Source organism: Furipterus horrens, unplaced genomic scaffold (genome assembly GCF_987537825.1).
Source record: "Furipterus horrens unplaced genomic scaffold, mFurHor1.1.pri manual_scaffold_17, whole genome shotgun sequence".
In the NCBI taxonomy this organism is placed as follows: domain Eukaryota; kingdom Metazoa; phylum Chordata; class Mammalia; order Chiroptera; family Furipteridae; genus Furipterus; species Furipterus horrens.
The window spans coordinates 74138002-74161265 of record NW_028327187.1 but is presented as its reverse complement, the minus strand read 5'-3'; the positions used below and the strand labels follow the sequence as shown (position 1 = coordinate 74161265).

The 23264-nt window shown below is 44.7% G+C and overlaps 1 protein-coding gene across 2 annotated transcripts; it reads right to left on the bottom strand.

Moving 5' to 3' along the window:
• Window positions 1–3267: 3267 nt before the first annotated feature.
• ZNF275 (zinc finger protein 275) lies at window positions 3268–16014 on the bottom strand. 2 transcript variants are annotated; one of them, XM_090265072.1, is made up of 4 exons: window positions 15700–16014; window positions 7150–7257; window positions 6370–6466; window positions 3268–6041 (listed from the first exon to the last, which is right to left on the bottom strand). In XM_090265072.1, exon 4 carries the CDS (start codon window positions 6010–6012, stop codon window positions 4885–4887), a length of 1128 nt encoding a protein of 375 aa, XP_090121198.1. In that variant the 5' UTR covers window positions 6013–6041; window positions 6370–6466; window positions 7150–7257; window positions 15700–16014; the 3' UTR covers window positions 3268–4884. The 2 variants fall into 2 exon arrangements, with proteins under 2 accessions (XP_090121198.1, XP_090121199.1); XM_090265073.1 differs by having other exon boundaries at window positions 15763–16014.
• Window positions 16015–23264: the final 7250 nt, after the last annotated feature.

Genomic DNA, 23264 nt, shown 5'->3' with positions numbered 1-23264 from the left:
ACATGGTCCTTATATGGGAACCTACAAGGACACTGGGTTGGTGGGGGTAGTCATGCTCTTTTCCAATGTTGCTCCCTCGTGTTGGGGTGCATCATGGACCACAAGGGCCTAACCCAAGCACTCCTGGAGCTCACTCTGCATTTGTCCTTCCAGGACATATAACTGATTCCACAGTTGAGCCATTTGCATTTGGGAGGGTCAGGAAGCCAGACCCCTCTCCTCATTACCTGCCTTTTACAAGTTAATGGTCATTAGAAAGAGGGCCAGCCACTGGACACCAAGAGGACTGACCTCCCCACTCAGCCCAGAGAGGTTGGCCAATTCTCAAGTCCCAGAAGTAATTTCTGTCACCCCATTCCCAGTCCCTAGTGGAGGAACTTAGGGTCCAGCCTGGTCTGCTCCCACCTGGAATTCAGTCTCAGGGAAAAGCCCTAGCTGGGGTAGGGGAAGGCAACTGGCTGCATGACAGGCCCCTTCTGCCAAGGGAAAGCCAGCCCTCCCTCATCGGGCCTCCCCTCTCCAATCGTAGTGTCCAACAAGTGGAGGCCAAGATAGTACCTAAACTCCAGGAGCGAGGAGAACTCCAGAGCGTGAAGGAAGGCAGGGGAAGAACAGATAAACTAAGCTTTGACAAAGTAAGTCAAGGACACCAAAGCCATTTAACATATATTTATTGAAATCTACTTGATGCAAGGCACTGTGCTAGATCTGGTAGGGGAATCAGACATGAAGGACAACCCCTGCCTTCTAAGAGCTCACAATCTAATGGGTGGGGGAGGGCAGGGAGGGTGAAGCTCTAGTGCAAGGCTGATTATAGGTAGGTGCCATTAAACAGACAGAGATTGGGAGGAAGGAGAAGAGTGCCAACAACTGAAATCTTAACTGGGGCAGGACATAGCTACTGTTCTCAGATATGCAAATACCTTTGAAGGCTAAGTTTATAGAGACCATTTTGACTTTTGAAAGTAAACATTAAACTGATACAATGACATTACAAAATGTAAGTATACATAGTAATAGAGAAGTTATCAATTCCCCATCTGATGGATTTGCTGGCAGCAGGGAGACACTTCCAAATTCATGAACATAGTGGGTGGGGACTTAACTCATTTCATGGGGCAAACTTGGGGTTAGTACTGGAATGATACCCAGACAGAAAAGCAATGGTCAAACTCACTGATACTAGAAGGCATAGATTTTTTTAAACCTATCTGGTGGGGCTCATTCTGGAAATTTGAGAGTGGGTATGACACAACTAATCAACACAGTTATCTCAAGCAGCAAAAATGGTAAACAAGTATTTTTTCTTGAAAATTTCAGCAAGTATTCAAAACTTTAATAAAAGCAATGGAGGGCTTCTTTCAGAATATAAGAAGAAAAGGATATATTTCTAATGAGAGCCAGCACTCTATGTAACCCAACTGCTCTTCATTTCCCTTGCAAAAGGTCTGTGTAATTAGAAAGAAAAATGAAATGAGGTAGATACACAAATGCATAGACAAGCACATATGACAGAAAGCTGATCACATTTTGCATCTGACATAGCAGTATACCTAGAGAATCCCAGGAAATCCACCCCCAAATTACCAGAGGCAAAAATGGAACTTGGTGCAACTACATAGCACATGTGAAAGCCACAGACTGATTGCATTTGGAGCACAGACCTCATCTGCAAGCACAGCAATGAAAAAGATGTGGTCTTTAGTGTTAACTCTAGAAAAGGGTTTGAGAGAATGGAAAAAAATTAAAGGAGAGTGTGACGGGATGCCAGGATGTTGTGTCCCGGCTGGGGAAAACATAGCAGTGATAACGATGCTAATTTCTGAGTTCATACTGCATCTGGATCCTTCATAAAACCTGACAAATGCCTTTTGAATGGGCAAGAAATGGCAGAGTACTTGCAGGTACAGATGCCAGAGTTGCCTCCCCTCTCCTCATGCACATCACCATTCCTTACCAAATGACACTTGTATCAGTTACATTGTAACAGCTTGAAAAGATTAAAAAAACTGCTGAGAGAAGGAAGTAGTGATCTAGACAGATTCACGACTATTGCAAGAACTGAAGCCCACAGAGCAAAAGGAATTGCTATGTAACAAATGCTGTTGATGGCTCTCCAGCCTGGGGCTCAGAATGGAAATGCCACAGAGCCACTGGTGTGGCCTGAAGGCCATTCCAGAGTACCTTCTGGCTAAGGACACAGGGCTCATTGTGGGACCTTGCTTCCCAGGATCGGGGCTTCTGGGAAGTTCTGCCTCAACCTTGGTGGGCCCATCAGGAAGGCACACTTTCTCTCCAGGCCCTCTAGTGCCTCTGTCCCTGCCCCAGGCACAGTTGCTGGGAAGTCACACCACAGCCCCAGTGTGGCCAGCTTCTACATGTAGGTGCTGCAGGAAGGGCCAGGCTCCTGGCCAGCCCTTGGTGCTGCTCCTCCTGGGTGAGGCTGCAGGAAGTGATAGCCTGGCCCCAGAATGACCAGCTTTTATTTCTATGCCACATGGGCCATCAGAAGGGCATTACTGCCCCCCAAAACCTTGTTTTATTGCCCCTCCTGAGTACAGCTGCTGTCACAGCCCAGGCCTGGTATAGCCAGCTTCTATCACCATGACACGCAGGTCATCAGAGGGGCATGGTTTCTCTCTGAGCCTTTGTTCTGTTGCTCCTCTTAGGTGTGGCTGTAGGAGGTGATGTCAGAACACGTGGGTGAATTTCCCCCTAGTTGCCCAAAGTGGAAGCCACCAAACTAACCTTCTTGGTCCAGAGTCATTCACCAAGAGGTGGATGCAATTTGCATGACATCATTGTCAGGAAGTCTTCTCATGTTGGAGATGTCTCCTGGGTGGATCTGCTACTCAGGCACTGAATCCACGCCAGTCATGGCTAAGGCTCCCAGGAGCTCAAAGGATGGCCAGCTGCTGCCAAGACCAAGTTTGGATCACCCCATTGATATAGATGAGGCCCAGCCCTGCTGCTGATGGCTAGGGCTATATTGAGGAATAGTCAGTGTTCTGGCCAATCTCTAATGAAAGTTTCTCTCGTGTGCCTGAGTGGCCAGGTTGAATAGTCAAGTACTGCCCACAGACAAGCACAGAGTCTTTATCTTGGATGAGGAGCAAGCCTGCTTCTCCAGCCCATTCTCATCCAGCCTGCTCACTTGGAACATTCACCTCCCAGTGGGGCAGGGCTTTCAACTTTTCGCTTGTAATTAAAATTCTAGAAGAACATGTCATCATATCTAACTACTCAACCAATAAAAATTATGACTTAATAGACAATAATGAATGCTTGAATATGTAAAAATCAAAAGCTTACATAACAAAAATGTAATAAAACTGCTACAAAGAACAAAGTGATAAAATTAGAAAAGAGATAATCACAATCAATATAGAAAGAACTCCTGTATAAAGTCAATATATCCAAAGGTAACTTGATAACTGGTCAAAGGAGATGAACGTACTATTTGTGTGCAAGAAAATGGAAACAGTATTTAAATCATCACATGAGAGAAAGATGAGGCTAGGAGTCAGAAGGCCTGGGTCCATCCCTAGTTCTGGTACTAATGAGCCATGGGATGACAGCAATAACTATGATGATGACAGCAGATGCCCTTCATTGTGTATCACTCCATGCCAGGCGTAGTGTCCCAGTCCTCACCATAACCTCCGGAGGTAGTCCTGTGATCACCCCCATTCTACAGAGCCGGAAACAGAGGATTAAAGAAGTACCTTCTAGGTTCCATGAGAAGAGGCAATCGTTCTTGAAATGGAGGTGTTACCTTATACTTGAGTCTTTGACATGTCCCTGTTACTATGGGGATGCTTTCTCAACTACTTAATTTTGAACAAAATAGTGTTGCTGAGGACAAGACCCATTAGCCTGAAACAAACCCCAACCAATGCTAGTTTTGGATATGTGTGGGACTCACCAGATAGGATTTGTTTCAGAAAAAAAGGACACAAAAGAAATTTAACCTAGGAATATGCTTAAAAAAGGCTTTTAAAGATCATTTTAAAGAGCAATGTCTTAAGTGGTTATATTGTAGTTATGGGACAAATTAAAAAAACAATTGTCCTAATGTTACATGAACATGTACTTATGGCTTGGGAGGAAATTTGTAGTGAGAGCCTTGTGCAGGGATTGTCACAGTGTTACATGGCACACAGCTCGAATGGATGGAAAACCATTGGATGTGCTTTTAAAACTGATAACTCAAAAGGGGCTCCCAGGTTGGTGAAGAGGTAAGGTCAGAAATGCATGTGAGGCATTAGAACAAAATGATATGAAATGGAACATGGGAAAAAGAGTTACCTTCTAAATTAATATATTATTCTATATAATATGTGATTTATAATATGTATGTATAACTAAGTTAATAAATTAAATATTATAACAAATTTGAGTATTCTATTTACATCCCTAAAAATTTATAAATTCAAGTAGGCCAAAAGACTTTGGGGTAATCTTTTCTTTTGGAAAGCTGGGCTCACATTATATTGATGTCATCATTGAACAGCCCTGTGTGTCAGATTCCCTGAGGTGAGGGCTAAGAGGGGAGGACCAACAAGCCCTCTCCCACCCCTACACATCCAGGTTTCTCTTCTCTCATTCTCAGATTTAAGGCCTGCAGATTTAAATACCTGGAAGGTATTTTATGCCAGTTAAAGTAGCCAAAATAAATTAAAATGGAAAAAACTACTCTCGAGAGGCAAAATGGGAAATGTACACTTAAAAATTGCTGGTGACAGTATAAATTTGTCTCAATCTTTCTGACAATAAAATATATAAGTGCTACAAAACTGTTCATCTCTTTTGACTCTGCAATCTCACTCTAGGCTGGGGAGGGAGGCAGGAACCCACTGACAGACAAGGTTCTACGGGCCTCATCTACTCATGGTGGGTTGGCTGATGCTTCTGCAGAGCAGACCGCCTCTTGAACACGCGGCCACACTCACTGCACTCACAGCGTCTTGCTCCACTATGGATCCTCCGATGGCGACTCAGGCCTGAGCTCCTCCGGAAGGCCTTCCCACACTTGTCACACTCATATGGCTTCAGTCCACTGTGGATCCGCCGGTGTTTTATCAGGTCGGAGGGCCCCCGGAATGCCTTGCTGCAGTCGCCACATGCGTAGGGCCGCTCCCCAGTGTGGATGCGCTGGTGCTCCAGGAGGCTGGAGCTCTGCCTGAAGGCCTTCCCACACTGGCCGCATTCATATGGCTTCTCCCCCGTGTGGATCCGCCGATGCTTGGTGAGCTCTGAGCTCCTCCGAAACAGCTTGCCACAGTGGAGACACCCATAGGGCTTGGCCCCGCTGTGGATACGCTGGTGCTCAGCCAGGCCATTCACCCCTCGGAAGGACTTGCCACAGTCGTCACAGTCGAAGGGCAGGTGGCCGGTGTGCATTCGCTGGTGCTTGAGAAGTTCCTGGCGATCCAGGAAATCCCTGCTACAAGCCTTGCAGACAAAGGGCTTCTCAGAAATGTGAAGCTTCTGATGGCGAAAGAGGTGGGTGTTCACTTTGAATGACTGCCCACATTCCTCACAGTCAAAGGGCTTTTCTCTGCTGTGGACACGCAGATGTTGACTGAGGCCTGCGTTCTTCTTAAACCTTTTCCCACATTCCTCACACTGGAAAGGCTTTTCCTCTCTCTCCATTTGCTCCCTCTTCTCCATGGCATCATCGAGTGCCCAGCTTGGGCCAGGGCGGGGTTCTGCAGCCACGTGGCTCTTCCGGTGCTCATTGAACTCAGAGACCCCCTTGAAGACCTTCCCACAATCGCCACACTCCCAGCCCTTGTCCTTACTGTGAATTCTCTGGTGCTGCACAAGGAGGACCTTAAGCCGAAAGGCATCCCCACATTCTTTACATGCAAAGTGATGCTCTACAGGCAGATTCTGAGGGCCGCCCTCCCTCCCCTGAGAGTTCCCATCCTGTTTGGCCTCGGGGCTGGGTTCACTGGCCCTCTGGGAACTCGTGGATGTCATCTCCTCTGGCTGGGTATCTTCACCCATCCTCTGGTGTTGGTTTACAGAGATTCTTTCTGAAATGAGAACCACAAAACACTGCAGTCTTCAGAGAAGGAAGGAAGTTATTCTCCTTTATCAAGAATTGATTTCTTCCTGAGACAGCTGCTGACCACTGGACCTGGAGGCCACTGGGTCAGGATGGCTGGTGTCCATCCAACCAGAAAGAAGCAAGAACCATGGCAGGAAGGGGCAGAAGGGCCTGATTGATGGGCACTTCCTACCAAAGTGGTCCCAAGGAGGTCTCCCCTTCTGTGACAGAGGAGCAGCGATACTTTCTACCCAAAGGCTCAGTCAGGTCCCCACACAATTCCTCACATTGTTTCAGAATTCTTTTTCACTCACCAAAATACTTAGCTTGATCTGTGTTAAGGGTCTGATAACAACAGCACGTGTCCTTGCAACAGGTGAGAGACCAAGGCAGGATTCAAAACAGGAACTCCTGGTTGTGGAAAAAGAAAGGGGTTATGGTGGCATCAGGTGATGACATCAAAACATAGGAATGGGGCAGGGTCTTCAAAGGGGAACCCCTTTCAATCCTCAAAGTCTGGGTTGGCTGTGACCTTAGGAAGTAATTCACTAATTTCAAGTGCCTTTCCTAAAGGCTGGCTCCTTCTAGGGGTTGACAAGGCAGGTTCTGAGCTCACCCTGGCACAGTGCCAAGTAGTTGTACTGAGAAGATGACCCTTCCTTTTTCCATATCCACCCCTTACGGCCCCACACTGAACTCCATGCTCTTCTACCAACTCCACACCTGACCCCAGCATCTCTCTTCTAAGAAACCTCCCCATCTCACATGTGCAGCATGATGGTGCACAGAAGCTTGTTGTTGTCAACCTTTCTCTCAGCAGTAAACTATAATAAAATGGACACACAATTTGTATCAGTGTGGGTTTCAAAAGTATTCTAAATTATACTGGCTAGTTTGTTCCAATTTCTTTTCCAATAAAAGACTGAGGGGTGTCTTTCTGTGCCATTAGGAATTGCGGGGGAGCCCTGTGAGAAGGCGGGTGTGGCAGACCCTTTGTATTTTTTTACAGTTCATCCCTGGGGGGCACAAGCCCCTCATCCCACTCCTGCTGCATAGGATCATGAAGCTGGTAGAAGGGCTAGGGGTGCCCTTACCCACAGAAGTCACATTCCTGTAATATGCCAGCGTCCTCTGCTCAGAATCCAGCCTCAATCACTCCTTTTTTGTAAGGTACTGTGCCACGTCACCAAGTGTCAGTGAATCTTGAAAGAATTAAAGAGATAATCAGTTATTCCATCCATTCTAGAATGAGGTAGGAGCAGCACCGGTAACACCAGGGAGATGAAATGAGGGTATGGAGTGGGTATGCCTTGCTAATGAATATCCAACAAGTGTCAAGAAGTCCTGGAAAGAGAACTTGACCAAGTGCCAGAAGACCTGGGCCATGTCCCTGGCCTCCTACTGTCTTCCCAAGGGAGCTTGGTTCAATCACTTTCCTGGTTTGAAACTCAGCTACCCCAGTGGTATGATGGAGATTACACGCTCAGTAGGCATCCATTCCTTGGCGGAGCCCAGGGAGAGAAGCAGAGAGAAGAAAGGAGGGAGAAATGGAGGGAGAGAAGGGAGTTGCTGGGGTTCAGGCCCTGTCTTATGTCATGCTGGGGAAAAAGGTGAGGCTGAGGCCAGAATCAGGGAGGAGTGACAAACCCCCAACACAGGCAGAGGAAAGCACAGCTCACACGGGCCTCCAGCATCTCAAGGGGGCCTGCCAGGACCTGATTTCCCAGGGCTCCATCCTGAGGAAGGGCAAGACCCTGGGGGTGGGGGCAGGCAGAGCTAAGGAAAGTGAAAAGAGCCTTGAGTGACAGCAGCCCTGCCCTTGAGTCCCCTGGGATAATACTGGCAATTTCCTTTCCCCTGGTTTTATATCTTGTTGAGTCTTCTCTTGCACAGCAGCTGAGTGACAAGCCAGAGCCTGGGTATGCCTAAGAAAACATATCCTAAATAATGTGGAAAGTAGGCTGGCAAAGAATGAATACAGGCAGGCCAGAGGGAGCCCTGACAAGACAAATGAATTTTAGCCCAGGCCCAGCCAAGAGAAGGCAGACAAAGACAGAGAACTGATGGTGGGAAGACCGGCTCTTAGAGGCAGGAGAGCCACAGGCCTTCTAGCAGCTAGCCTTGAAGAGGTCAGTACTCATTCACACTACACAAAGGAAGCATTCCCAAAAGAATATCTGAAGAAATAGTTATGAAATGAGAGATCCTTTCCAACTTTGCAGAGGCAATAAAACACTGGATTGGGCCATCGAAGGGAAGAGAGGCAACAAAAGGCAGGAGCTGGGCTTTCTGACCAGCAGCAAGGCCTTTTAAAGGCCATACCTCACCCAATGAAACAATTTGCCAGGTGATGATGAGTCAGCTACAGACAAGAACACTTCTGTGATAACATTTGATAAAAGGAAAAGCTGAACACAACAGCTAGAAAAAGAAGCAGTAAAGAAAAGATCTTTAAACATGAAGTTGCTATATAAATAGAAGAGCTAAATAATATGTATTTTACCTTTTCCTTTCAGATTGCAAACTATGTAAAAAAATTAAAAGATCCTACCATAGATATGTGTGCATCACAGACTGCCTACTTCAGTGAGTGCAAAGAAACAGGAGCACAGTTTCTGTTCTGATGCCAGGTCAATTCTATTCAGTTCATAATTAAATGAAAAGGAAGCATTTTTACACTAGCTCAAGGAGTACAAAATCCAGATATGCCAGTAGAAAGACTTACGTAAAATTAGATGCTATATTACAAGGAGGGATGGAGACATCCACTTCTGGCCATGATGGTGTAACAAGGAAAGACTTAACATCCTGCCATAAACAAGTGAAACAACAGTTTTAAGACATTGGACAACAGGTAACACAGGATCATGATCCCTGAGAGAAGAGAAACAAATAAGGTAAGCCTTATTATTGTCCCAGTTCTGTCTGGAGGCAATTTCCAGATTGAGAGTACAGATAAGGGGGGAGGGGACACAAACAGAGCCTTGGTGGCTTCAAGACACAGATCAGTGTTCAAGGCAGCTGGAAGTTCCAGAAAGGAGGGAGCTACGCAGGAAAAAAAGAGCTCCAAAAAAAAAAAAAAAGAAAATCTTCATAAAGCTCCTCTTGAGTCTTTCCTGACTACTAAGCATGCATAGAATGAAATTCTAAAAGACTGGGGAAAGCCCGGCCAGGAAGCTGTAAGCTGAACACTTCGCAGGACACACAAAGGTAAGGAGACTTCAGCATCCTAGCAATCAGAATAGAAAACCCTCCTCGGTGATCTCCTGGGGCATTCAGTAAAGAAATGAAAGAAAAAGAATAGATGGGAAAGACAGAAACAAACAACAAGACAATAAATCCAACCAAATGGATATTTAAGTACAAATGGACTAAACACTCCAATTAAAAAGCAGAGATTATCAGAATGTATTTTAAAAATGAGATTCAACTATATAATATCTACAAGAAATTTGAAATATAAAGATTTTAAATGTAAATTCATGGATAAGTTAAAAGTAATAGGATGGGAAACAATATACTATAACCAACAGGAAGGGTCTAAAAATAATCCCCATGTCATAAAAACAAGAGAGGGGGAGAATTATGAATGCAGCTCAGAGCTCTGGAGACCTTACTACACAGTCCTAGAACTCAGAGCAGGAATGAAAACTGGAGAGCTTAGGTATAAAATCAACAGGTGGCAGAAAACCAATAAACAAACAAATAAGTAAAATAAAAATATATAAATAAAAATCAGCAGGCTGACATGTAGGTTATAAAAATGTGAATCCTTCATAGAAGATGTAGACAGTAACTGTTAAAAAAAACTACAAAAGGGTAGGTAAGGGGGAGAGAATGGCTAAGTATATATTTGCTTTTTAGGAGATAAAAGGAATAAACTGAGTCACTTGTAGCTAAAATGGGCACATCTATATTGCAATGTGTGCCGTACTGGGGCAGAGTCTGGGTCTAGAAAGGTCTCCTTTCTGTTTCTGTAATGTGTGAATTATTGGTAACCAAGCTGCATTTCTTTGGTGATCAGAAAAGAATAACAATTTAAAAAGATGTGGGTAAACTTTGGATAGAAAAGATAGTCAGTGTGCAAGAAGACAGGGCCAAGGCCAAGGAGACAACAGGGAATGGCCCTCAAAGCTGGGCAACATCATAAGGTGCCCACACGGGCAAGGAAGGCACAGGGAAGAAGGGCTGACAGGAATGTGTGGGTGGTCCCAGAAAACTTAGAGGCAGGACCATAGAGTTGTAACTTCCTGGGCTTGCCTCTCTATGCTGTCAGCGCCATGAACAGGTATGAGCAGACCTTCTTTGGGCCCAACGTCCACAGAATCCCCATTCCCATCTTTAACCAGCTGCCCAGCATCTTTAACCAGCTGCCCAGCACTGGCAATTCTGTGGTGTGTGACTTAAGCCTCAAGTAACCAGCCAGCAAGCCCTGTGTCCCACTATCACCAGGGCAGGGCCCTCTCCGAGCAACTGAATTCTTCCTAGTATACATCTGCTGTCTGGTATGGCACTGGCTTCCAATTTGAAACAAACTGGTCATAGATTACTTATACAATTGATTTACTAAAACTTACTTCCAACTGACATTGAGGTTTTTCTGCTAAGTGTAATGAGGGTGGGAGAAGAACACCCTGCATTCACATTCTGAGAAAGATGCCTGTTAACAAACTTTGTCACACTGCCCTCAGGCCAGAGACATAAGCCCTTGACCTACAAGGCCACCAGACCCATATCCTGCCCTCTAAATCTCAGTCATTCCTTCCAGACACTCTTGACTTTCATTCTTCCTAGAAATGCCAAGGTAATACCTCCCAGGGCCTCTGACCATTACACAGGTGGCTTCTTTTAAGAATCTGGACCTAATTTGAATGTTACCTCTCCAAAATGTATTCACTCTCTGGCCCCATCAGAGTTTACTTGTAACACTTTTTTACTACTTAAAAATTATTCTCTGAAATTGCTTGTTTTTACCTGACTCTTCCCAGGAGAAATGTCACCTCCCACAGGACAGAGACCTTCTCTTCTTGGTCACCCCAGCCCCCAACATCTGCAGCAGCCTCCTGGCACTGAGTGGGCAGTGATAAATGGAGTGGGAGAAAACTTCCATTTTACAGAGCACCTACCACAAGTTTGGCAATGCACTTCTCCTTTCCCATGATTTACTTTAATTTAATTATTGTGCCTCTGCTTTACAGAGAAGGAAGTCATGTATCCGACAGATTAAGTAACTTGCTTAAGGTCCAGCTCCCAAGATTTTAGACTTTTTGAACCACACCAGAGAAGAGAGAGATAATACGCAACCATCTAACAGCAGAGGACAGGCGGTCATGGAGAGTCCCCATGCCTAATGGTATATATGGATTTGGGGGACTTGCTTCAAGTCATCCTATTACTAGGCCACTGTAGACCCTCATGGTGCTATAGCACACATCATCCCCCTCTTATACACACACACAGTACTTCCAAGCCACCCACATTTAATCGAGCAAATCCTCTTGAAGCGTTTCATTTGATTGTACATATTCCACTGAAGTGTTTTTACTTAATTGGCCTAACTGTTGAAATCCTGGAGCCACAACCCCCAAATGAATCATTCATTATTCTTTCCTGGGTAGCAACAGAAAGTGGCCCTTGCTGTACCAGGTTTGCCCAGGGACTTCACTTGAGCACACTTTAGATACTACCCACAGCAACAGAGCCCAGAGACAACAGAAATCATTTAGAAGGTGCTCATAAAAATGGGAGGAAAAAAGTGAGCCCTAATTTCACAAAAGGATGCTAAACTCTGCATAATTAACCAAGTATATTGAGTAAAAGTTTTAGGAGAAGCAAAGATAGATCATTAAAAAAAGTAATACATATTAACCCCCACTGCAGTTAAAAATAAAAGTATCATCAATCCCGGAGACAACCTGAACATTTAGAAGCCATGTTGCACAACTGTTCTACTTTAAAATGGCTGATGTGGCTCAGTGGATTGAACAACAGCCTGTGATCCAAGAAGTTGCTGGTTCAATTCCCAGTCGGGGCACGTTCCTGGGTTGCGGACCAGGTCCCCAATTGGGAGTATGCAAGAGGCAACTGATCAATGTATCTCTCACACATTGCTGTTTCTCTCTGTCTTTCTCCCTCCCTTCCCCTCTCTTTAAAAGTAAATAAATAAAATCTTTAAAAATTTTTTAAAAATAAAATAAAGTGGTGGAACTAATCTGTAAAAGAAGCTGGACACCATGACCAAAGTGACAAAAACATGTCTGCTGCCTTCCAAAAGTGGATCAAGGTCAAAGCAATTCCAAGCAGAATATGAAAACCATTGTAGTGTACCCAATGGATACAGAGGGTGAGGCTGACCTTCTAAGTACAGTAAGTCACTGTGGAAAAGCATGCCTCAAATCTCATAAGGTGCACTCCTACACCCAGCCAGGAAATATAAGTTCAGAGAAAGATACAGGAAAACAAATCTCTGCCTCTTAACATAAATAGTATTATCCTCCCTCTTTAAGTGAGATCTTAAGTGAAGCCTAACGAGGATATGCTCTCAGAGACAGAGGGCCCTGTCAGGTTGAATTCAGATTCCACCCTGAACCTAGTCAAGTGTCATGGCTACCACAGCTGTTTCATGAATACAGGGAAGTCACATCCATGCTAACCCACTGCCTGGCAATTGAAAAACCATGCTTTGTAAAACATGAGAGCTCATCGAGTAAACAAATGTTCCTGATAGTGCTTTAGATGGCAAAGTGAATTTTAACCAACATATTTAAATAGACTTTTCTATAGGGAATCAAGAGACATTAAGATAACCAAAATAATCATTCCATTTTGATTAGAACAGAAAGCAAGTGTTGAATTCAATGGAGAGAAAAATCGACCTGTATCACAAAAAGTAAAGAATTGGGTGTCTTTGGGTCAACTCTGGATATTTAGCTACTAGTAAAGGTTGGTTTGGAGCCTAAAAGATCAGTGTTTGACCAATTCCATGGCCAAATAGCCAAGCAACCTTCAGCAGGTGCCATAAGTCCCTGGGCAGTGGGGGCAGGGGACAGGCAGCAAGGCCACCCAAACTAGATCTGGCAGCTTCTGGAAATTTCCAAAGGGTGACAGAACCACCTGGACTCCCTGGAGTATCTAGATAAGGCCCTGTAGTAGAATGTCCACAGGCCCCAGAAGACAACAGGTATTCAGTTTGATTCTGGGCCACAGCAAAAATGTCCTGCGGGGGGGTTCTTTTTAGGTCACACAAGATACTTCTCTTTTCAGCATGTAATTTTGACAGGTGCCTTCAGCTCCCTCTCTCATCCAAATATCACCTAGATTCCTAATTCTCTGTACTCGATACCTGTTCTCCCTTGAGTTGTGCCACTTAGAGAACTGTCATTGGGCAAAGACACTAGCATATATGAAAATACAGCCACTTCCACAATGGAAACAATACTTCTCACTATCTTGCACCCCCATGCATGGGGCCTTCTAACAGCATGGCCAGCAGACACTGTCTGTAAACACCTGGACTTACCCAAAAGGGACACACAGGGATGGCTCATTACATCTTGGAATAACTCTGAGTGATTAGTCAACCAGGTAAGGTCCTACCTGTTGGACTGAAATATTTTGAGGATACAGAAGCAGATACGGGAACGTGTCTTTTTGGGCCATGAATGCTCAACCAAAGGATAGGCTGTGACTGAACACACCCTGTACGATCCCAATCCACCCTCCAGACAGATAAGGCCAGGACACTGATCCTAGTCCCTGGGCTGGAGGTGTGCCTGCTCTCTACCTGTCTGGCCAGGATGGGGCCCAGAAGGCCCCATTTGGGCCCACTGTGTACTGTGCAAATGCGCTGCTACTAGAAATGGAAGAATCCTAAAGGGCCAAAAGACAGGATGTTTCCCGGGATGTTTTTGTCTGTGTGTGTCTTTTTATGTGTGCGTGGGTGGGAGGCATCTGTCTCTGTCTTCCCCAGTTTTCCTCTCTCACTCTGCCTGGGCACCTGTCCCTCTCTGATTACATTTCTATTTTCTTTCTCTTCTATAAAAAGACAGAAGGTAGACCAGAAGGAGATTTTGTAGTGTTTGTTATAGTTGAGGAAAGGTTTATGTTCCCATTTCCCCAAGAAGATGCATGGCATTTTAGTAAAAATCAAAATAAGTTGTAAGCATAGCTTCATTTAGGTTACACTGCCCTGGATATGAAAGAATCTAAATGAGGGCAGGGTATGCTGTACAAAACCTAAGGAGTCCCTGGGCCATTTGAGGAACTCAGAAAGGTTAGAACTAGGGCTAGATCAGTGGGTTAGAACACTGGCTTGGGACTTGCTAAGAACTTAAGGGGCAGAGTAGCAGGTGTGGGTGGGGCCAAGAAGTATGCATTTCTAACCAGTCCTCAGGTTGGGACACAGAGTTGCTCCTCTTTAGCACTGGGCCATCTAGAATCTGGAGGCTTCCTCACCTCCACTCTGCAGACAGGATTCTAGCCTATGAGTCTCGTGAGTGGAATCCCACTTTGTGCTATTAGACTTCTAGGAAGGGAATTCACACTTTCTAGTGATTTTCCAAGGGGTCTCTCACCCGAAGGCTGGAAATCACTGCTCAAAAGGATTCTAAATATAGCTCCAGGGACATTTTTGGGGAATGGACTGGACTGTGCCAGGCACTGTGCAAGCTGCTTCTACTTAAAAGCCCAATGAAGGAGGGAGGGTAGGGGATGGGCTGAAGCAGCATTAGTGCCCAGAGGAGGTACTGTTTTAGCAATCTCATCTGAAATCCTTTGGTAAAGGAAAAATGTCGGGTCTGAGGTTGAAGAAATATTTCACTGACCAAGGAGACTGGAGGGGGCTGGCGGCTAGGCTAGGCAAACGCTGGCTGGAGGATGTCAGTTGGAACAGGGTGGGACCTCTGGGAAGAGGGCCAGGATTTTAGGGGTGGTGGTGGTGATTGAAAGGGACCATGAGTTTTGGGCGGCAGGCAAGTATGGGGGGAAAGGATGGAAAAGACATGTAATTAATCACCCAAATATAGACTAAAGTAGGCAGCAAAAGAGTTTGGCGGGGGGCACTGAAGCAGGAGATGGTAGCCCCCAGCAGGACAACAGAAAAAGCCCTATTCAGACCGAGGGCCTTGCGCAATGGCTGCCCTTCCCCCTCCTTCACAGCCCTGGGGCTCTAGTCTACTCACCCCCACCCTCCCAGCCAAGCCGAGGCTCGACCCGCACCCAAAGGAAAAGGAGGGACTCTAGTAGCAGGATCAGTCCCCAGCTCACTCACCCAGCGCCCCTGACTGTGGCTCAGCTCCTCCCCCAAACTGGGGGAAAGCCCTTTAAATATCCACTCAACGCCACCTCCTCCTCGGCCTCCATTACGCTTGGGGCAGGGGTCTTTTCCTTACCACACTGACCCATTCCCACCCATTAACGTCTTCCAAAAAGCAGCGTAGTCTTCCACATATCCGCGATTCCCGCCCCTGACCACCGTCTCCTGCCCGCCGTGGGAAGGCCTTCGGGCCTCCTCTTACCCGCTATCCCGGACCCGTTTCCCCCTCCGGCTGGCCCCAGGGCCAAGCAGCTTACCGTGGGCCCAGAGACGCCCCTTCAACAAGGCTTGACTGCCCCCCCCCCCACCGCACACTCTCCGAAGCTCTCACCCCAAACCCCCACTCTGTTCCAGGTCATCCCCCTGTGCATCCTCCCACGGTCCAAACGATCACCTTGGCTCCGCACATTCACCCGCGGCCCGCGTACAGTCCCGAGCCTCCAAGACGTCCTCTCGCGGCCCGAACCATCACCCTTCTCTGCACACTCTCTCGTGTTCCACGCACATCTTCCCGTGGCCCGCGCGCTCACCCTAGCCCGGCGGTGGCTGAACCGCAGCCCTCGGCAGAGTAGCGCAGGCACGGCTCAGGCAGGCCCGGCGTGGCAGGAAACGCCACGGAGCCGCCCGCGCCCGGTTGAGCCTAACAGCCCGGCGGCGCGTTTCGGGAGCCGTCAGCGCCACCAGGGGGTAATGTAGAAGGGAGGCCCCGCCCCAGCCCTGGCCCCGCCCGGTATGCCGGTTCCTATTGGCCCGGAGAGTGGGGCGGGGCTAGAGGGGCGGGACTTAACCCCCTAGGGAGGGTTGGGCCAGAGCCCCGGGAGTCGACCGCGCGGCCTGATGCCTGGGTGGAGGGGGAGAGTGGGACGAATGTACTAATGAATCAATGAATGAACAAGTGAACGAACAGAACAGCCCACGTAAAAGGGAACAAAAATATAAAGGACCCTTTCGCCCTTGGCACCTTCAGGACGGGGGTGAGGGTGAGGAAACAAGAACGTCGGGTTAGGTAAAGTCCGTCCCCACTGGAAGGGTCAAAGCGCCTCACTGAGTCACTAAAGCTGTGAGTTGTGAGTCCGGGGTGCGCCAGGCACTGAGAAGAGAACTGTGAGCAACACCTAGCTACATCCCTGCCAGGGGGCGTGCATTTGGGGACAGAGAGAGAGAGCGAAGGTAGTGATGGAGGGGGAACGCACTTGTCGGGATGCTGTAAGTAGTGACAGCTAGTTCCCCATGAATTTGCTTCCAGTCAACCAAAATCTAGGAAAGTGTAGCAGCCATGCAGTGTGCTAAGCCCATTGATGCTTTCCTAAAGATGCTTGTTTAGAAAGCAAGACGGTAATCAATAAGGATCAACATACAACACATAAGAGTTATCAGAAAAGTGAAGAACATCAATTAGGGTGGTGTTTGGGAGTGATGGCTGGGAGACTTCAGTGAGGCTATGGTTGAGATGAGACTTGGATGACAAGAATGTGAATGAATTAACATGTGAAGGTTATTGAAGACAGGAAGAGTGTCCACAGGTAAAAGAAACAGCAAATTGGACATATTCCAGGATCAAAAAGAAAATGCGGGAGTGCACTAAGTAAGCCAAGAGAAAGAAGAGTTACACTGGAAGGGTAATGCTGGGCACTGAAATTTAGTCTGAAGGACATGGCATAACTTTTTTCTTCATTTTAAATTAATAAGCATTTAATGGTTTATTAGTAAAATAATTATAACCAACTTCTTAAATATTCTCATAACAATTTTATCCATTAGATGTTAACAACTTTTTTTCTTGTTTTCCCTCCCCATTTTATTATGAAAACTTTGCAGCATGCAGCTCAATTGAAAGATTTGTACCATCTATCATTATACTTTACTTGCTTGATTGCATGGTCATCCTTATGTTAATGATCCGTTTCAAAGTAAGTTGCAGAAATCAGTCAGTGCACTTTACCCCTAAACACTTCAACATACATAGCATTAGCTAAAGATCAATATCTGTTTATTGTTCTTTTTGTTTTTTAGAGGTAAAATGTATACAGTGAAACACACACAGTTTAATTGCCCCATACAGTGAATTTTGACAAATATGTATTAGAAGCTTCCATCAAGATTCAAGACACTATCTTGTGCCAGAAGTTTCCCTTGTGTCTATTCCCAATCAGTCCCTACCACAATTCCACACAGAGGCAACCATTATTCTAATTTTTTCCACCATAGATTACTTTTGCCTATTTGAGAACTTCGTATGGATGGAATCATATAGTATGTACTATTTTGTGTCCAGATTCTTTCATTCAGTATGATGATTTTGAGATTTATCTATGTTATTGAATATGTTATTGCTTCTTTTCTTTTATTACTGACTAGTATTCCATTGTCTGGATGTATCTGAGTTGGTTTATTTACTCATCACTTTGCAATCTGTGTTGTTTCCATTTTGGACTACTATAAATAAAGCTACTATGATCATTTGTATACAAGTTCATGAAGACATATGCTTTCATTTTACTTGGGTAAGTACCTGGATAGAGAATTGCCATGTCATAGTATAGTTGCTTTATAAGAAACTGACAGAATATTCTCCAAAGTAGTAGTATAATTCGTGTTCCCACCAGAAATGTATGAGATTTTCTTTTATTTTCAATCCTCCTCAACATTTGGGGTTGTCAGCCTTCATTTTTAGCCATTTAAGTGGGTGTGAATTGAATTATCATCTCCCTGATGACTAATCACGTTGAACATGATGTTTATATGTGCTTACCCCTGGCTGGTTTGGCTCAGTGGATTGAGCGTCGGCCTGCGAGCTAAGTGTCGCTGGTTCGATCTTCCAGTCAGGGCACATCAGAGAAGGAAAACTCTGACTCCAAAAAACCTCCGCTGCCTTGCGGCATACCTCTTCAGGGGAAAGGCTAAGGGAGTAAACCCCGACAGAAAATCCGGAGCCGGAGTCCCTAAGGCGGTTTGACGTTGTAGTTAACACCGGCAACTCCTGCGGCGCACCTGAAGCCAAGCTGTATTGACTCCGTCTTTCCCTTGGACCCTTCAGCTGCGAAGAGAGGGGGGGTCTGCTGCATGGGCAACAGCAGACCCTCCATATCACCCTGCCCAGGCTCTGTAGCTTCAGCTTCACTGGAGAGGACACTCCAGCGTCATCGCAAGATGTCGATTCAACACGGGAGGAGACAGATACCGTGTCACTCCCGAGTCGGACTGCACAGCCATTCTCGGCGGTGCAGATAGACTCTTAAGAAGCTACACCATCATTACTTCCGGCCAAGATGGAGGCTTAGACGGACATGCTAGGTCTCCCTCTACAACTAGAGAGGAATACAACTACTTCAAAACAAAGGATAACTAGAAATTCCAGAAAATAAAACTACACGGAAGCCCAACATATGAAGTTATAAACCAGCGGTGCCATTTGGGCAGGTAAGAGTTAAAGAGGGCAGAGCTGTTTGCGATCGCACCTGAGACCGCGGCGGGGCGGCAAGAAATCCTGGCTGCGGTCGGGCCCCTGGCAGTGCGCGACCCCAGCGCTGGGGAGAGCAGCCACCGCATCGCCTTGAACAGTGAGGCCCAGGGGGGCGGGAGGACGGATCCCGGTCTCCTAGCTGAATAACTGTGTGAATCCATCTTGGACCCCCGCCCCCAAAGAAAGCACCACAGGGCTGCGAAATAGGTCGCAGACAGGCGCCGGTCGCTGACTTGTGACGCGTACACAGGCACTGCACCCTACAGCCGGCCCAAGAAAACAAAACGCATCTGTCAAAATGAGGCAGACAACTATAGAAATCCCGGTGACACAGCTCACCAGACAACAGATAGAGAACCTGACAGATGAACAGATAAGAAACCTGTCAGAGGCTCAGTTCTGGGCCATTGTTATCAGGTGGCTTACAGAATTCACAAAAGAGCAGGAAAAAGATAAGAAAGAAGCGAAAAACATTCATAACGAAAGGAACAAAACCGCATACGAGACAGATGGTGAGGAAAAAAAATCCAGAGTTCATTTCAACAAACTGGAATATGGAGAAGGAACAAGCAGTCAACCAATGCAGAGAGAGGAAATGGGAAGCAACAATGAGAGGATCAGAAACCTCTGGGACAGCTATAAAAGGCCCAACATAAGAATCATTGGTTTGCCAGAGAGTGAGGAAGATGAACTAGAACTTGAAAAACTGAGTGAAAATATAATAAAGGAGAACTTCCCAGACGTGGGGAAGGGAATAGACTTGCAGGTCCAGGAAGCAAGGAGAGTTCCCAAGAGACTGGACCCAGGGAGAACCACTCCAAGACACATTATAATCAAAATGTCAAAAATTAAAGATAAAGAGAGAATCTTAAAAGCAGCAAGAGAGAAGAAAAGGATTATGTACAAAGGGGTCCCAATTAGACTATCAGCTGACTTCTCAAGGGAGACCCTACAGGCAAGAAGGGACTGGCAAGAAATATTCAAAGTAATGAAAATCCAAAACCTACAACCACGAATACTCTATCCAGCGAAATTGTCATTCAGAATAGAAGGACAGAGAAAGTGTTTCCAGGACAAAATAAAACTGAAAGAGTTCATTAGATCCAAACCACTGTTATATGAGATGTTAAAGGGACTGGTTTAAAAAACAGAAGCTAGGGAGATGAAACAAAGGCAAACTAAACAGGCAACGAGAGTGGAAAAGGAACTGTGGGTACGGGAAGCATATTGGGGGGAGGTCAACAGGGAGGGGGAGTGGGGAGAGGGAGGGAGATGATATAGGAATTGGGGATCATGGTAGGAGGGAATGGAATAGACGGAGAGAGGTTGGGAGGAACTGTATGCACAACTAACGGACATAATCTAAAAGGGGGGGACAACTGGAGGGAGGGGGGCCACCGGGTGGAGGGCAGTAGAGGGAAGGGAAATTGGCACAAATGTAATATTTTAATCAATAAAACACATTAAATCTGAAAAAAAAAAAAAAAAAGAAGCTACACCATCGTCTCTCGAGACGGACGGCTGCCAACGGATATGTGCTTATTGGTCATTTCTCTATCTTCCTTTGTAAAATGTCTGTTCAGAAGCTTGGCCACTTTTATGAGATTGTTTGTCTTTTTATTATTTACTTGTGGGTGTGTTTTAAAAATAGGCCTTTTGAGGTATACTTGATATATAATGACCTGGCCATGTTTAAACTGTACAGTCTGATAAGGTTTGATATAAAACCATGGCCACAATCAAGGCAATAAACATGTCCATTTCTCTCAAAGTTTATTTGTGTCCTTTTGTGGTCTTTCTCTCCTGTCTCTTCTTGCTTCTCTTGTTCTTGTGAAACCACTGATCTACTTTCTAACATGATAGGGTAGTTTGCATTTTCTAGAGTTTTATATAATGGAATCATATAATAAGTGTTCTTTTGTATCTGGCTCCTTTCACGCAACAAAATTATTTTGAGATTCACCCATACTGTTGCATGTACCAACAGTTCATTCATTTCTATTGCTGAATAATATTTCAATGGTTGAATGTACCATAATGGGTTTATCCATTCATTGGTTCATAGACATTTGGATTGTTTAGAATAGCTATGAATAAAGCTGCTATGAACATTTGTGTACAAACTTTTATATGGGCATATGTTTTCTTTTATCTTGGGTAAGTACTGAGGAGTGGTATGGCTGAGAATACGGTAGAGATACATTTAACTTTTTAAAAAAGCTACCAAACTGTTTTACAAAGTTGTACAATTTTATATTCCCGCCAGCAGTGTAAGAGAATTCCAGTTGTTCCACATTTTTGTCAATACTTTGTACAGTCAGGCTTTCTAATTTTAGCCATTCTAATGGGTGTGTAGTGTAATCTCATGGTTTTAATCTAAATTTCCTTGACTAGTGATGTTGAACATATTTTTATACCCTTATTAGCCATCTGTATGTCTTCTTTGGTGATGTATCTGCTTAAACCTTTTGCTTGTTTTATTATTACTGAGTTGTTTGTCTTATTAAGTTATAAGAATGCTTTATATATATTCTAGGTACAATTTTTTCATCAAGTATATGCTTTGCAAGCATTTTCTTCCAGTCTGTGGTGCGTCTTCATTCTCTTAGCAGTATCTTTTGAAAAACAGAAATTCTCAATTTTGTTAAAGCTAATTTATCAAGCTTTTATTTTATAGATTATATTTTTTGTTGTCATATTTAGGACATTTTTGTCTAACTCAAAGTCAGAAGGATCTTATTTTCTTTGAGAAGTTTTATGGTTTTAGGCTTTATATTTATATTTATGATCTATTTTGAGTCAATTTTTAAAAAGATTTTATTTATTTATTTTTAGAGATAAGGTAAGGAAGGGAGAAAGACAAGGAGAGAAACATCAATGTGTGAGAAAAACATCCATTGGTTGCCTCTTGCACGCCCCCAACCGGGGACCTGGCCAGCAACCCCTGCATGAGCCCTCACTTGGAATTGAACTGGTGACCTTTCCATCTATGGGGATGATGCCCAACCTACTATGCCATCCCAGTCAGGGCAACTCAGTTTTTGTATGTAGTGTGAGATATGGGTCAGAGTTCATTTTTGCGCATGTGAATACCCAGTTATTCCAGCATCATTTGTTGCAAAGACTATCTTTCTCCACTGTGTTGTTCTGTGCCTTTGTCAAAGATTAATTGTCCATAAAGGTGTGAATTCAGGACTCTATGCTGTTCTGTTGATGTATTGTCTATCTTTACACTAATAACATGCAGTTTTTAATCCTGTAGTTTTATAATAATCTTTGAAATCAGATAGTGTTAAGTTCTACTTTTGTTATATACAGCATTGTTTTAACCAGTGGAGTGCTTTTGCATTCTTATATAAAATTTAAAATCATCTTAGTTTCCAGAAAAAATGTCTGATGAGATTTTTGAGAGGGACTGGATTAAATTCTTTAGGTCAATTTGGGAAGAATTGATATCTTAACAATATTCAGTCTATTGACTTATGAATGAAGTCTCTCTCTCCATTTCTTTATTTTTAAATTTACACTACATCTTTTTCATTTCTCTGACCTACCCTTCCATAAAACTTTCCAATCTCATCCTTCCATCTGGGCCAAAGGCTGAGGAGGACTCTGCCTTAGAGTGGGAGCCCCTCAATGCCTCCAGATAATAATAATCACAAGCATAAAAAATTATATTATACAGAAAATAAATAATAAATCCAAGAATGAACATATAAACATCAAGATTAGACTGAGAATATTGAAAGTTCCAGGATCCAGAAACTAATATCCCCAAGGGGGGATCCCCCCAAGACAGATTTTATCTTCTGGAGGGCAGACCCCTTGTAGTACAGGTTTCCCCAGCTAGGTGAGTGCTTTAGGAACCCATCTGTATCAGTGTACCAGCTGGCGTCTCTCCATTTCTTTTGTTCTTTAATTTTTCTCAGTAAATGTTCTGTAGTTTTCAGTGTACAAGTCTTTCATATCTCTTGTCAGATCTATTCCTAAGAGTTGCATATATTTGATGTTATTGTGAATGGTAGTTTAAAACTTTTTAAATATCTGGGATTGTTCTTTTCTAGTATATAAAGATAGAATTGATTTTTGTATATGGATCTTAAATCCTGCAGCCTGCTAAACCCACATATTAGTTCTAGTAATTGATCTGCAGATTCCATTGTATTTCCTACATAGATAATCCTGTCATCTGTGAATAAAGACAGTTTACTTCTTCCTTTCCAATCTGCATAATATTTCTATTCTTTTTCTAATTTCGCAGGCTTGAACCTCCAATCGTCGTCGGCAGCCGTCCATCTCGAGAGACGATGGTGTAGCTTCTTAAGAGTCTATCTGCACCGCCGAGAATGGCTGTGCAGTCCGACTCGGGAGTGACACGGTATCTGTCTCCTCCCGTGTTGAATCGACATCTTGCGATGACGCTGGAGTGTCCT